Source organism: Eulemur rufifrons, chromosome 28, assembly GCF_041146395.1.
Source record: "Eulemur rufifrons isolate Redbay chromosome 28, OSU_ERuf_1, whole genome shotgun sequence".
NCBI lineage: Eukaryota > Metazoa > Chordata > Mammalia > Primates > Lemuridae > Eulemur > Eulemur rufifrons.
In genome coordinates, this window is record NC_091010.1 from 30,298,603 (window position 1) to 30,314,189 (window position 15,587).

Consider the following 15,587-nt stretch of genomic DNA (forward strand, 5'->3'; position numbering starts at 1 on the left):
ATGGTTTTCTTGTACGAAACTGATAGAGGCTTCAATTTTAATGACGCATTTTCCAGGGGCAGGGAATAACTTCCCCCAGTGGCTTCTAAGCTAAGGTGTATTTTGGAAGTCGTAGTTTTATCAGCTTGAAGATCATGTATTTAAGGTAATCAGTGTTGTGAATCACAAACAGAACACTGGTGTACTCATTTTTCCCTTCCAGTTTGTGACTCTTGTGTGTGGTTTGAGACTATGTTAGGCACAGACCTTTTTTGTCTGATCTTTTTATATATTGCTTATACATCTGAGGAGGTCTATACTGTTTCTTTCATTAAGAGGTGGAGTTTATTTCCTATCCCTTGATCTTGGCTTTGATCTTGTGTCTCCAGCTCAGCTGAACCTGCAGCTGAATGCAGCCACATGAGTGAGCCCAGTGAAACCAGCCAAGGAAACACCCATCAACCCAATGAGTGATGACAGTACATTGTTGTTTATAGCTTTAAGTTTTGGCATGGTTTGTTCCATAGCTTCATTGAGTAAGCTTGTTCTGAGTGAAAATAGGCAGGGATCCTATCATGCCCTCCTATCCCCTGATAAACAATCATCACGGTTAAGAAAGTCTTTCACATTTTAGTATAATTTGGATCAATCAGATTGCTTTCTTCTCAATTGCCAACTGAAAATATTATTAGGTACTAGCTTTGTTTTGTAAGGGAAGGAAGGTAGCTGATTTGGGGGCATGATTTATTTTGGGGAAAGGATTATTCGGGTGTTATGCTGTACTGGGGTAAGAGACTTAAAGCAATTTGAGTGGACTGTGTATCTCATAAATATAGCAACAGACGATAAAGAATTCTGAGAGGAAAAATGAGAAAATAACCAAGGAAGCTTTTGAAAATTATGCCTTAAACTGGTTTCATATTTAGAGAGGAGGACAAAAGTCTTCCTTTTCCTACTTTTATAGAATCTCTGCTTTTAGAAAGCCAGATTCAGGCAGCTCCTTTTTCATAGCAGAATTCATTTACATCATGGCATGAATGAGTTTTTAAAAGCTGGCCTTGGGAATTAACTGCAGTTTATGTTTTTATAATAAAAAATGTTATCCTAACAACCAACTTATAAATTAGAACATTTATAACTTTTAGAGCATTTATAATTTGGGGCCTGCCTATAACCATAGTAGAGATGATATTTGAAGAATGGACAATTTTTCTAAATATCTCAGAATGCTAAATATTAGACATGCCTAATTACTTTTTAAGTTAGTGAATTATTATAGTGATGTAAAGTTAGGGCTTTTCATATTTTAATTATGTTACAGATTTAAGTCCATAGCTCTTGTTGCTGTCTTTGTTAGGCCATTTAACATTTTTTATATATTTCATTGTTATTTCTAATATAAATGAAAAAACATACTTGTTAGATATTTTTTGAACAGCTTTATCAAGATAATTTACATGTTATAAAATTTACCCCTATAAAGTATACAATTCAGTGGTTTTTAGTACATTTACAGAGTTGTATGATCATTACTATAATCTAATTTTCCAACATTTTCATTATCCCAAAAAGAAACTGTAGCCATTGGCAGTCACTCCTTATTCTTCTCCCCACCTCCCCAACTTTCCCTGCCCTAGCCCTGCACGATCACAAATCTTTCTGTCTTTATAAATTTGCCTTCTCGAGACACTGCCCATAAATGGGATCATGTAGTATGTGGTGTTTTGTGTCAGGCATCTATCACGTAGCATAATGTTTTGGGCCTTACCATATTATAACATTTGTGAATTTTAAAAGGGAAAATGATTTATCCACCAGGGATATACCACCATTGTTTAGCATTTGTATTATGCAATATTTTATTCCAACAAAAGAGTAAACGGACCATATCACACCATGTAAGTTATACAGCATGACAAAACGAGCATCTGGATTTCTACCACTCAATTTAGGAACAAGTATGGTACTGACGCTATTGTATCTGCCTGTGAATTTCATTCCTCTCCTGTCCCTCCCACCTCTTCATCTCACAAATGTATCCCTAAACAATACATCATTTACTCTGCCTTTTTTAGTTGAATTAAAAAACATATTTTTCTGCAGCTTTTCTTTCACTTAATACTGTGTTTCTTAGATTCATTTATATTGTGCTTATCTGTGTTTCTTTTGATTTCACTGTTTTTTAATTTTCTGTGTGAATATACTGTTTCTCTTCTGAATAGGTATTTGGGGTATTTTACTTAAGTACAAGAATGCAATAAGTATTTTTAAACTGCTTTCTTATATACATGGAAGGGTTTCTGTAGGGAATATAACTAACAGAATTGGTGCATAGAGTGTAAAAAATGTGTAGTCTTTCAAAATACTTCTACCAGTTCACACACTCCCATCTGTATTATGAGAATTCTCATTCATCCATATCCTTGTCAACACTTGATATTATCAAACTTGTACATTTTTGTCAATCTAGGGTATAGCAAATAGTGGTCTTAATTTGCTGCTTCTTGATTACTTAGGAGGGTGATTATGAATTTTTAAAATTTGTCATTCAAATCGTTTTTCTAAATGCCTGCTTGTGTCATTTTTGCATCAGAGGCCTTATTTCTTTATAGTTCTTTATACATTTTGGATGCTAGTCCTTTGTTTGTTACATGTACTGCTAATATCCTTTGGTTTGAGGGCTGCCTTTTCACTATTTTATAGTGTCCTTTTCTCTGGCTACCTTCAAGATTTTCTTTTTGTCTTTGATTTTCTGTGGTTTGATTATGGTTATTAGAGGGTATGTGTCTGTTTTCTATTGTTGTATTTATCCTTATTGGAGTCCTCTGCTTAGACTTCTGCTTAGATCTGTGATTTGTTCTCCTTTTCTTCTGGAACTCCAGGACACTAACGTTAGACCATTTGATGTTATCTGTGGATGATCCTTTTGCCTGTCCCTCACCTCTACCATTCTTTTTCTCAGTTTTTATTTCAGTTTGGATAATTTCTGTTGATTTATCTTTCAGTTTACTGAGCCTTTCCTAAGACATACTGCTGATGCCATTGAAGCAATTCTTCATCTCTGGTAACAAGTTTTGTTACTCCTATCATTTCCATTTAACTCTTATAGTTTCCATCTCTGTTGAAATTTTCCATATGTTCATTCATGTTTTTTACTTTTTCCATTAGATTTTTTTTAACTAATCCCTTGACTGATTATAGATCTTTTATCATGTCAAGCATAGTTATTTAAAATCACATATAATTCCTACATCTGGTCATCTCTGAGTTTTCTCTGTTGATTATTTTATCTCTTGATTTTGTTCTTACGTTTCTGTGGGGTTTTTTTGGTTTTTTTTTTTTTTTAATAATTTTTTTATTGAATGCCAGACAGTATATATAAAAAACCAGGAGAGGGCAGGGTAAATATTTTTATGCCCAGAAGTGAGTACAGTTCTTCTATAGACCATTAATGCAGGATTTAGTTAATCTAATCAGTAACTGAGTTGGGTTTGGGTCTTATTAGTGTTATTTCTTGGGGATTGGAGAGTTTGCTATCCCTCTCAAAGTGGCTTATGGTCTTAAAAAAGATAATTCAAATACCATAACATTTACCTTTTTAAAATGTACAGTTCAGTAGCTTTTAGTGAAGTTATGCAACTCATTACCACTATTTCCAGAACCTTTTTGTCACCCCAAAAAGAAACACTCCATTCCTCCTACCCCCAGCCCTAGTCAACTTCTAATCTTTTTGTCTTTATAGATTTGCCTATTCTGGACATTTTATGTAAATGGCATTATACAACATGTGGACTTTCATGTTTGACTTCTTTCATGTTATAGTATATATCAATACCTCATTCTTTTTTATGGCTCAGTAATATTCCATTGCATGTATATACCACATTTCGTCTGTCCATCAGTTGATGGACATTTGGGCTTTTTCCACTTTCTGGCTATTGTGAATAATGCTGCTATGAACAGTCATTTATAAGTTTTGCATGGAAATGTTTTCAGTCTTGAGTATATACTCAGGAATGGTAATTGTTGAATCATATGGTAACTGTGTTTAACTTTGAGAGTTTATCATTGCCAGAATGTTTTCCAAAGTGATTGTGCCATTTTATATTCTCACCAGCAGTGTCGGAGGGTAATAGCTGTAGTTTCATAGTAAGTCTTTATCTGTGATAGGGCAAGTTCCTTCCTTATATATTATTCTACAAGAGTTGTTTCTCTTTTTGGTGCTTATGCTTTAACACAAATTTTAGAATCAGTTTGTTTCTAGAAAAATTTATTTATGTATTCATTAAATTTCTTTGAATTCATGACTGGAAGAATTGACATCTCTGTAGTGGTGTTGTAATCATTCTGTGTATTTATGTTTACTGAACATGTTTCAATACTTACCTTCTTCGTGTAGGTCTTGGACATCTTTTTATTTTATTAGGCACCTTATAGTTTTTATGACTGTATTAAATACTAACTTTTTCAAATGTGGCTGGTATATACAAAATGTCATGGTGTTTGTCTTTCTTTCAATTGTTTGAACTTTCAATATAGTTTATAGTTTCCAAATAGTGCTGCCAGTGGTGATGTTTTATGTCTTTTTTGCCAATCTTCATACTTTTTATTTTTTGGCTAGAACCTCCTAAAAAGGTGTTTTGCCTTAAAATCTGATTAAAACATATATCACAATAACTCCCCCCTTTTGGGGGGAGGAGTAGGGGTGCTACCGTTTGCTTGGTGTACTTTTTTCTGTTCCCTTACTTTCAACCTTTATATCCAAATGTTTAGGTGTTTCTCCCTCCTACCCCCGCTTCCCAATATCACAATCTGGGTGTTAGTCTACTTGTGTTTATTGTGATTACTGATATTTTCCTTGTTTTTACCGTCGCTTTTCTTTCTCTTTATACCTTTTTAAATGAAATTTTCCCTCTGCTGGTTTAGAAGTTCTCCATTTCTGTTCTCATATTAGTTGCCGTTGAAATTTTACAATGTGTATTTTACTTAAAGTCTGACGTATTAGATAATAATATAAGAACCTTACAACATTTTAATTTCCATCATTCTTTTTTGGCTTACGATGATATTATTTAGTATTTTAGTCATAACCTCATGAATTAGATACTATCTTTGTTAGATTTTTCCTTTTTTTTTTTTTTTTTTTTTTTTTTTTTTGTGAGACAGAGCCTCACTCTGTTGCCCAGGCTAGAGTGAGTGCCGTGGCGTCAGCTTAGCTCACAGCAACCTCAAACTCCTGAGCTCAAGCGGTCCTCCTGTCTCAGCCTCCCGAGTAGTTGGGACTACAGGCATGCACCACCATGCCCGGCTAATTTTTTCTATATATATTTTGAGCTGTCCATATAATTTCTTTCTATTTTTAGTAGAGATGGGGTCTCGCTCTTGCTCAGGCTGGTCTCGAACTCCTGAGCTCAAACGATCCGCCCACCTCGGCCTCCCAGAGTGCTAGGATTACAGGCGTGAGCCACCGCGCCCGGCCGGGATTTTTCCTTTTTTAAAAAAAAATAATTTTATTTGCTCACCTTTCCTTCATACATCGCAGACTTTTCTTCAGGGAAGCTTTCTTAGTGTAGGTCTGTTGGTGATAAACTTCCAGTTTTGGTTTATATTGGAAACGTGTGTTTCACCTCTTTCTTGAAAGATAGTTTTTCTTGATAATCCTATATTGTCTCATGTTTCTCTGTTGAAGTAGTTGCCAATCTTAATTTCTTTGTGGATCATCTGCCTTTTCTTTCAGGTGGTTTTTGAGATTTTGTCCTAATGTTACATAGTTGATTAACGTGTGCAGTCATGGATTTCCCTCACTCCTTTATGATCCAGCATCTATAGATTCACGTCTTTCCTTAGTTCTGGGAAATTCTCAGCCATTGTCTTAAGATATTTTTCCTCTCTTTTTCTCTTTACTCTCCTTCTTAGTCTTGTCTTTACTTAGATATGGGTTAAATCTTCTCAGTTTCTTTCCTGCGTCCTTTGATAATCTTTCTCATTTTCCATTACCTTGTTTCTTTGTGCCCCATTTTGGATTAATTCTTAGGTTTGTCTTTTGGTTATTTGTTTTGCTATTTAGTGGTGTCAGATTTGCTGTTAAAATATAAAATCCAAGGTGAATTTAAAGATGTATTAATATTTCATGAAGTTCTATTTTCTTAAACCTGCCTGATCTTTTGTGTCACTGTCTTGCTGCTCATTCACTATGTTTTATTTTTTAAATGTTTTGGATAAAGTTGTGTTACAGTTTATGAGAACTTGGCTGTCTAAAGCCTTGTGGATCCTGAGGATAGGGTAATATATATGTATAGGGCCGTAAATAGATTGCTTCTGCTAACTTATGCATGATGGTTTGTGTCCTTGATGTATGATTTTTGTTTGGGATCCCAACATCTTTCTACCTTTTATATATAATATATACACACATTCAACTTTAGTATTTTACTTAACTATTTGTTGCTGGACATATTTTTCATACAAACCATATTCTTTTAATGGCTCCAATATATTTCTTTCCATGGATGTACCATAATTCTGACCATAGGCCCTTTTAGTTAAATGGAGACTCTAGATGCTTTCATTGTTTTCTCATTAATCCTCCTGTTCATGTTCCCTCCCCATCTTTTTTTTTTTTTTTTTGAGACAGAGTATCGCTCTGCCTCCCAGGCTAGAGTGCAGTGGCGTCATCATAGCTCATGGCAACCTCAAACTCTTGAGCTCAAGTGATCCTCCTGCCTCAGCCTCCCGAGTAGCTGGGACTGTAGGCGTGCACCACCACACCTGGCTAATTTTTCTATCTTTTGTGGAGAAGGGAGGTCTCACCCTTGATCAGGCTGGTCTTGAACTCCTGACCTCAAGCAATCCTCCTGCCCAGGCCTCCCAAAGTGCTAGGATTGATTACAGGTGTGAGCCACCATACTTGGCTCCTATTTGTATCTTTTGAGTGCTTACTCATGCTAGGCAGTATGATATGCTCTTTATATGAATTATTTCAGTTTATCTTCACAACCAACCCAGAGGGAGGTGCCATTATTTTCACTTTACAGAAGAGAAAGCAGCACCTTGGAGAGGTCACATGACTCTCCTGGGGTCACAGCTGGAGATAGGCAGCGCAGCCACCTTATAAACCAGGTAGTCTGACTCTAGAGTCTGACAGTGTATGTGAACCTCTTCCAAAGTGTGTGGCCTGAGGACAGGTACTCCAGCTAACACTGGCCCATGCAGAGATAAGTTCATAAGTCAGCATAAACATTTAGCAACTTTTCTAGCAATTTCTCATTTCTCAATAATCAAGCAACAGACCAGTGGACTCCTCTTCTTGAACCAGGCATAGATCAGGTCAGGTGGTGTTGAATTCCCATGGTGAAGTGTGTATGCAGAGCTGTGTTCTAGTTATGTGCAGTAGGACAGGCACAGAAGGGCATGTGTCTGTCCACTGCAGACGGGTATGGGGGAAGACTACTTGGTCTTTTACTGTAAAGCTAGTTTGAGAGGCACCATAGGTTGATAAAACTTGGTAACTGTTAGCGGCATTTTTAACCTCAGGATACTGCATTCTTCTTGTCTTAGAAAGTCACCTTTTGGTGCTGTTTTCTCTTGCGCCCTGCAATCCTATAACAATGTAACAAAGGCTTAGTATCTGAGGCAGCATAAGTCCAGTTGCCAGGGCTAGTAATGATTCTGCCCTGATCCCTGCATACGTTCGCAACTTGCTGGCAATACTGGAATGGAATAAATAATATGAACGCCTTAATTTATCAACTAGTAATTGCTTTTAAGCCAGTGTGCAGTATGTGGAGGGAGTACAAACTATAATAGTCTAGTGCTTGCACACACTAGGGAAAGAGTTGTAATTCTCAGACATGTACCTGAAATCCTATCTTTGGTTCTTCTAGTAGAAGAAATGAAGGTAAAAGCGGACTTGTCTTTTGTGTTCCCTGCCACCCACCCCTGCCATGCTGGTACTTAAGTGTTAAACACATTTCTGCAGGACAGTGGTTTGTGCTGATAAACCCATTGGTATGACAGCGTCCCCGCTAATCCTGTGAGTCGCCAGTGATCAGTCACCAGGGATTCTGCTAAACTCTGTCTCCCAGAACAATGGCTGTGTGCAGTGGTATACAGAAAATGACAGTTTACAAAGAAGAAAGTTTTATTCAGTTGTCTGGCTGTATGTTGGGTGTTCCCGGCATCCTAACAATATGGTTTCAGATGCTATTTCCAATTGAGATGTTAAGGTCATTATGTCTTAAGTGTCTAGAGAGCAGAATAGTAAATTTTTAACTAATTAGAATAGTACAATTAAATAGATTCCTAAATTTAAATAGTTAAAAGAATAAATAAAGCGTGCCTGGATTCTTAAGCATGAAAGCTTCAAGGTAGCTTAGTTTTATGATTCTTTGTTATTAAAATGTCATCCACCAATTAAAAAGTAAATTTTTAAAAAACTAGTGCAAATGTGTTACTTGATAGTCACTTGAACTTTCTCCTGATTATATCCTATGGCTGCCTGTAATTTCTTGCTTTGGAAAGCTGTTCTCTTTCTTATGCTTCAAATATCATGAGTTGCATCATCCTACACGATTTTGGTTTTGGCACTTGGATTTTCTCACCAGCAGTTGAGTACTAATGTGGAGAGTTTTTGAGTTCTCTTTTCTATACTCACCCTTGATCTCCAAAATAACAGTGATAGAAGAACAGAAACACTAAACAATCACATTGGAATCTCCCATCAAATTTGTGCCCAGGTCATGGTAGCCGTAGGTCAGAATAAACTTGTGTTTTCCTTGTCCACAAGAAATTATGCCTATTTAGAGTGTGGTCGCCTAAATATGGGGTGACTCAGGAAAAAATAATATTTTCTAAGAATTTTTTGGTGTTTATTTTTCCCAGAAGACTTGATAAATTTCATTTTTTATTTGCCATTATGTTGGGTTTTTGGTAGGATGGGGAAAGAATGCTTTATGGTCTAGTGTTCGCATTGACAGACATTTGAGTGATTCCTGCTGGGAAGGCCAATGTGCTGGGTGAGGGGCAGTGGGTTAAATAATAGACACTAATAAGTGATTACGATCATACCAAGTTCGCTCTGTTTCTAAACATAGCAACTAGAGCCATATTGAACAAGAAAATATTAATATAATCACAGATTCTTCTATTTCCTCCAGATTTTCCCAGTTGTCAATTCTACAAACATATACAAAACTGGAAGAAAAGGTTTCTTCCTTCAAAGAGTTCCTAATTTTTTTTGCTCACATTTTCGTTTGAGATTTAGGCTCTTGTCTGCCTGGCTTCTTCCTGACTGCTTTTGGGGAAATAAATTGGAAAAGGTAATTTGGTTTATGGCATAAATTTAAAAAAGCCTATATTGGGATTAGGGGAAGAAAAAACCAGGACCAAGACTAACACTGAGATGATACTGCACATAGCATGGGTAGAAACCTGCAGGGAGAAATCAAATAGATGCTTGATGCTTTTTTGTGATGCATTCTCTAATAATCAACTTTACACATACTGTCAGTATACTATATCTGATTTTTTAAAGACATTTTCTGTGAGGCTGTATTACAGCATCTTGTCTTTGTACTCATTTACGTGTTCATTCCTAAGATGATCTGCACCAACTGGAAACAGGGAGCTGGGATGTTAAATTTGGGGGAACTGGAATTTTGTCCTGATGATTTTCACTGGGTGTTCAGATTCTGCGAGAGGCAGAATAACAGATCCCCAATTAGAGAACTGAAGAGTGGCAAAAAAAACGTAGCTGGAGGAGGCCTTTGACAAAAGCAGCGTTAGGCCACGTAACCCTTTGTTAAGCTAGATGGACTTTAGCAGGCTTCAACAGAACAGTTTCTCATGGTCATTCAGCAGTCCTGAGAGTGGCATTTTCTATTAATGGGCTTTGCCTAGATGTAAGTGACTATTCTAAATTGGTGAATAATTTTGTTTGCAAAAGCCTCTCAGCCTCCCAAGACCCATGACATGTCATTTACTTTGGAAGGTACTTTTAGAACAGGCCTAGCCCTTTTCAACATCTCCTCCCCCCAAGCCCCCCATCCCCGTCCTTTTTCAATTTTGCTACTTTCCCTGGGAAGAACTACAAAGGAAACTGGTGCTCTGTGAAATACAGACTCTAATTATCAGTCTTTTTAAAAAAAAAATCGAGGCATAATTGACATACCATAAAATTCACCCTTTTAAAGTATACAGTTTAGTTTTTAGTATATTTAGGTTGTATAAACTGTTAGCACTAATTCCAGAACATTTTCACCACCCCAAAAAGAAACTCGATAGCCACGAACAGTGATTCCCCATTCCCGCCCTCGCCTCCGCAACCACTAACCTACTTTCTATCTTATTATCCTTTTTTGTATTAGAATGAAATCTGTAGTCTCCATAAGTTAATGGTTGGATGAAATGGGGTCGGGGAGCTACACAAATAAACTCTTAGGGTTTATTTTCAACTTCTCCTTGGAATAAACTCTTAGCCTGTTATTTTCAGCCTGTCACTTCTGAAGGAGGCGGGGAGAGATAGTCTGCCTAGCCTCTGAGTCCAGCTCCTTTTTTACTGCTTATGATTCAATTTACCAATCATCTAAAATACTAAATGTGTAGTAAGAGTGCAAGAGATAGATCAAGTCTGACTTGATAATGAAATTAATTTATGGCAAACACCCTTTTTAGTTGCAAAGTCCAGAATCACTATCAAAAGAATCACAGTTCCTTTCAACCTTTCTGTTCTGTAACTTAAAATAATCAGAATTCAAATCATTGAGGACTTTGTCAGTCAAAGTCAGAAAAACAGGTAGTTCGAACAGATTGCGAGTTTGGATGTATGTGTCAAATATGTCTCAAATAAACACTTTGGATTCCTGCCCATTGCACTAGTATGCAATCTTCTGAAGTTTGTGAGCTTGGAAGACAAGTGGGGATTGATTTAAAGGAGGATGGGAGGCACAAATCCTCTGCAGTTTTCCGTGACTGTGGTGGAAAGAGTAAGACATTGAGGAGCGCTAGTGAAATATGAGGTGTGTAAGGGGACCATGGGAGGACCTAGGGACAGCCCACTGGATGCCCTTGGCCGGTAACACAAATTTATTAGCCAAGGGATGTGTTCTTTGTTGCTCAACTCTCCTGGACTATCCCAGAATGGCTTCTTACGGAACTTGGATGCTAGAACTTCTCCCTGAATTTCCACTTTCTGTGTAGCTCTGATTTTCAGTCTAAGTACTACAAGTGGCTCTCATTTGTAGAATTGGTTGGCCACAGTGACAGAGAGCAGGGATTGTGGACTCTGCAGAAACCATGGATGTTATCAGGGTGTGAGGAGGTTGGTGAATATGCAGAAATCTAAACCACCAGACTGGAGAGTGATTGTCAGGTTTGTTTTTTTCCCTTCTCTTTTTTAAATTATAAAAGGTAGTGATTGTTTAATGCAGGTGCCTTTTTGTCTCCTACCTTCTGGCTCTCTTATAACATTATAAATGACAGGTGCTGGAGGCTTGGAATTCATGTGTCTGTCCCTCCTTCAACTTGACAGATAAAACAGGAATGCATTATTTGGGATAAGTGCATCAGAACGGTGCAATTTAAAAAGTGCTTTGAATAGAGTTGAATCCATTTGAAACAAGTATGCTCCTTCTGAAAAGATTAATTTCCTTCAAGGATGGTTAGGTTTTTCTGTTTAGTCTATTAAAACATTTGGGGGGGTTATTTATAGAAGAATATTTTTATTTCTATTGAATTATGCCTGGCTTTCCTTTCTTCTGTTTTTAAATTCAGTAATGCCTGTTCTTGCCGTCACCTCCAAAAAATTCTCAGTAGGGAAATAATGCAAAAAATGAAACTCCTCTCATCCATCCTTACCCTTTACCCCCTAGATTCCCACTACCTTGCAATAACTACTTTTTAGCCATTTAGTGTATTTCCTTGTAGTAACTGTTCAGTTATTCAGTGAGCATGTAAATGTATCTCTGTGAGTCTGTATTGCTATTTATTTATTTATTTGTGAATGAATGATGAATGAGGTGGGATCTTGCTCTGTTGCCCTGGCTAGAGTGCAGTGGCATGATCATAGCTCACTGCAACCTCACACTCCTGGGCTCACGTGATCCTCCTGCTTCAGACTCCCAAGTAGCTGGGACTACAGGTGCACACCACCATGCCCAGCTGCTTTTTTTCTATTTTCTGTAGAGATGGGGTCTCACCCTTGGTCAGGCTGGTCTCAAGCTCCTGAGCTCAAGCAGTCCCCTCACCTTGGCCTCCCAAAGTGCTAGGGTTACAGGCATGAGCCACAGTGCCCGTCCTGTGTTGCTTTTTAAATGGCATATCCAAATCCATTCCATAACATCCTAAAGAGGTGACATGATTTTACTTTTAAGTGAGTTCAACTCTGCTCCGGTGTAAAAAAAAAAAAAAAAAAAAAAAGAAAAAAAAAAGTTGCCCATATATCGTAGTTATAAATCTTTGCGATGTACTGACAAGCGGAGAGTTATCATGAATCCATGTACGTATGTACCCACCCAGGATCAGACCTGTCAGCTACATTAGAAAGACCATTCTGTATTCTAGTTATTGATTTGGGACTGCTTTGTAAACACTGCAGTACGATCTTTGCTAATTTCTTCAAAATATCACTTTAAGAAGAAGGACTGAAACAAGCAATTTTAGATCAGCAAAGAAAAAAAGAAAAGAAAAAGAGACTATACATAGTAGAGGGACACCCTTTAAGGGTTGTGTAATATTCACTTTTATGGCCACTGCCAAGTGTCTCTGTTTTGTGCTTCTTGAGGTGTGTTGTTTCACAGTTAAAAATAGAGCTCTAATTAAAATGGGCACCCAGTCTGTAAATAAGAACTATATTTCAATTAGTAAACTTCCTGTTTCCTCACCATGTGTTTTTGTTTTGTTCTCTTTTATTTTTTTTTTTTAAACAGCAAGCCAGGGCTGAGCAAGAAGAAGAATTCATCAGTAACACTTTATTCAAGAAAATTCAGGCTTTGCAGAAGGAGAAAGAAACCCTTGCTGTAAATTATGAGAAGGAAGAAGAATTCCTCACTAATGAGCTCTCCAGAAAATTGATGCAGGTAAATTATCTTTTCTACTCTCTCATCTTCCCTGCCTGTTTCCCTCTCTAGAAAAAAAAAATGACTGTGATAGGGCAGTTTGTTTGAAACATTTGTTGATGAGGTGGTAGCTAACGTTCTTTGGAGATTAAAAATACCAGGTAAGGATGACAGGCGTGTGATACTCAAGATGGTGGCTCCGTAGCTCATTTGCTTAGGTAAGGTAAGCTGTTTTGTATCCTGAGCAGTTTAGAAAACTGCTTATGAGCGTGAGACCTTAGCATAGGAGATATTATATGTAGCATTTTGGAAGTATGGGGATTAACGCCAAATGTGAGATTTCTTTCTCCTCTTATGTTGAATCCGTAATGAATACATAAAGATTTTTGGCAGTCATAAGTGGGTCTTTTGCACTGAAATAGGAAGATAATACAGTGAAATGTCTTCAGGAAATAAAAAGGTATCCATGATAGTTAAAATTACACCTCAACCATGTTCAAGAGGATTAGTAATATGTTACTGAGCAGATAAGATTGCTATTAAAACTTAACATTAATCCCTTATATATAGAAACACAAAACTTGCAGGAAGGTTTGGTTTCTCTAGTTCAGAGGCTCATTCCCTCAGCCTTCTTTTTTCCTCTTCAAAGCTTATTAATAAAGTTAAAAAGTAATTTGTTTAGGATAAATAGTTTGTGGATTAGTTAGTATGAATTTATGAGTAAGTGTGGAGTTTTCATTATGTAACACAGCTTGTCTAAGATAGTGCTCAGGTATAAAATTATCACAAGAGGAAAAATACTACATTTATGTTGTCCTTAGCTGTCTGTGAAAGAAAACACCCTCTTGTGTTTTCTATTCACCATCACACTCAACAATTTCACTAATTAATTTGAAGTATATATTTTAGGGAGGTTGTAATAAGATAGTTGAGGCTTTTTTACAACTTCCTGAATTCTTTACTTAACTCCCTGCGTAGGTGATCCTGTAAGAGGATCCTGGAAACTTTGGTATCGAAACTTCCGTGTTAAGACCAAAAGTTGTCCAGACAACTTTACTCCTAGCTTTCTTTTAGTCTCATTTTCTACCTAATTACGAATATAGATACTGTTAGTCTTGCACAAAATTTGATTTATATGGTAGCTGTTGAAATGTGAAGAATAGAGGTCCATGGGCATGACTGTCTAGCAGAGTGATGGCAAAATTTTGGCACTGAAACTTTCTGTTTATTCATTTGCATTGTGATTTAGAGAAAAAAGGAGGGAGAAGGTTAGTTTGATCTTTGACTGTCTCTCACCTTGGCAAGATTAGATGACTTAGATGACTTATTCTGCACGGTGCTTCTAGAACCATGGGGATGCAATGATGGATTTTTTTTTCTTGTGTTTAATGTATAATCAGATGCCCTAATTTTTAACAATGCAGGAATCTTTTTTTCTTTTTCAATTTACATGATTGTTAGTATACTATTTGGGGTCTTTGACCAAAGTAAATTATAGAGCAGTCAAAACTGAGCCCCAGATCATGTTTGTTTTCTCTGTAAAGATTTATCTCCAATGTACGTGGTTGTATAGTTTATAATTGGCCTCTTATCCTAGCCCACCTACTTTCTAGGGACATTGTCCCTTAAAATACTGAAAAAGAATGAAAAATGAGAATCATGTGCAACAGAAAAGGAAGTTATGCACTTAGTGTAAGAAGGTTTGAACTCAAAATTTAAGCTATGAGTGTCCTATACATGCTATAATTTGGAGGAATGTAGTGATTGTTTTTGCATAATTCTTATATCTAAAAAATTCTACTTGGTCAGGAGAGAAAAATCATATTAAAAACTTAGAAAATTTCTTCAAGGGGAGGTGGATCCTTCCAAAGAGATTGAATAGTGTATAAACTGAATAATACAAATAGGTTTTCGCCAGAAGTCGTGTATAATGTGTAGTCCTTGTCTTCATGTGGCCACGTCTTATTTTGCCCTGAGCCAAAACAAAATGCATAGTATGAAGGTGTGAGTCTGTGAAGACACCATTCCAAGAGCTCTAGATGAGTCTGTAGCTTGTTGGTGATTGAACTTGTAGAACTGGGACAAACGGATGGTTAGCCTGTCCCTGAGGCAATCTCTCATCCCATCTTGGTTTTAGGCTTTTTAAAAAATACTGTGGCACAATATACATAACACAAAATTTACAATTTTAACCATTTGAGTGTACAATTCAGCGGCATTAAGTACATCACATTGTTGTGCAACCATCACTACCAACCATCTTCAGAAATTTTTCGGACTGAAACTCTGTACCCGTTATATATCCCATTACCTTCTTCTGGTCCTTAGGCTTTTGAAAGGAGATGGATAGCAAGTAAGGCAAGGTTGACATCTCTTGCAAGTTCTCAAGCTCTGTCCATTCTGTGGCATGATAGGTGATCTGACCCCAGGTGTCACACCATGCCCATTTGTGATAAATACCCAGTTCTATTGACCAGTTAGGTGGAGGCATCTCCTAGCTGCAGGGAGAAAGGGCTGTTTGACTTATGAAACTCATCCCCCAGGCTCCTGGTATGT

General features: G+C 37.1%; 1 protein-coding gene across 1 annotated transcript in view; it reads left to right on the forward strand.

The window, feature by feature from the left end:
• CCDC6 (coiled-coil domain containing 6) overlaps positions 1-15,587 on the forward strand; it is a 106,583-nt gene that overhangs the window by 37,188 nt on the left and 53,808 nt on the right. The window contains exon 2 of the mRNA XM_069461225.1: positions 12,903-13,052. Coding sequence (XP_069317326.1) covers positions 12,903-13,052 — 150 coding nt within the window. The remainder of the gene's footprint in view (positions 1-12,902; positions 13,053-15,587) is intronic.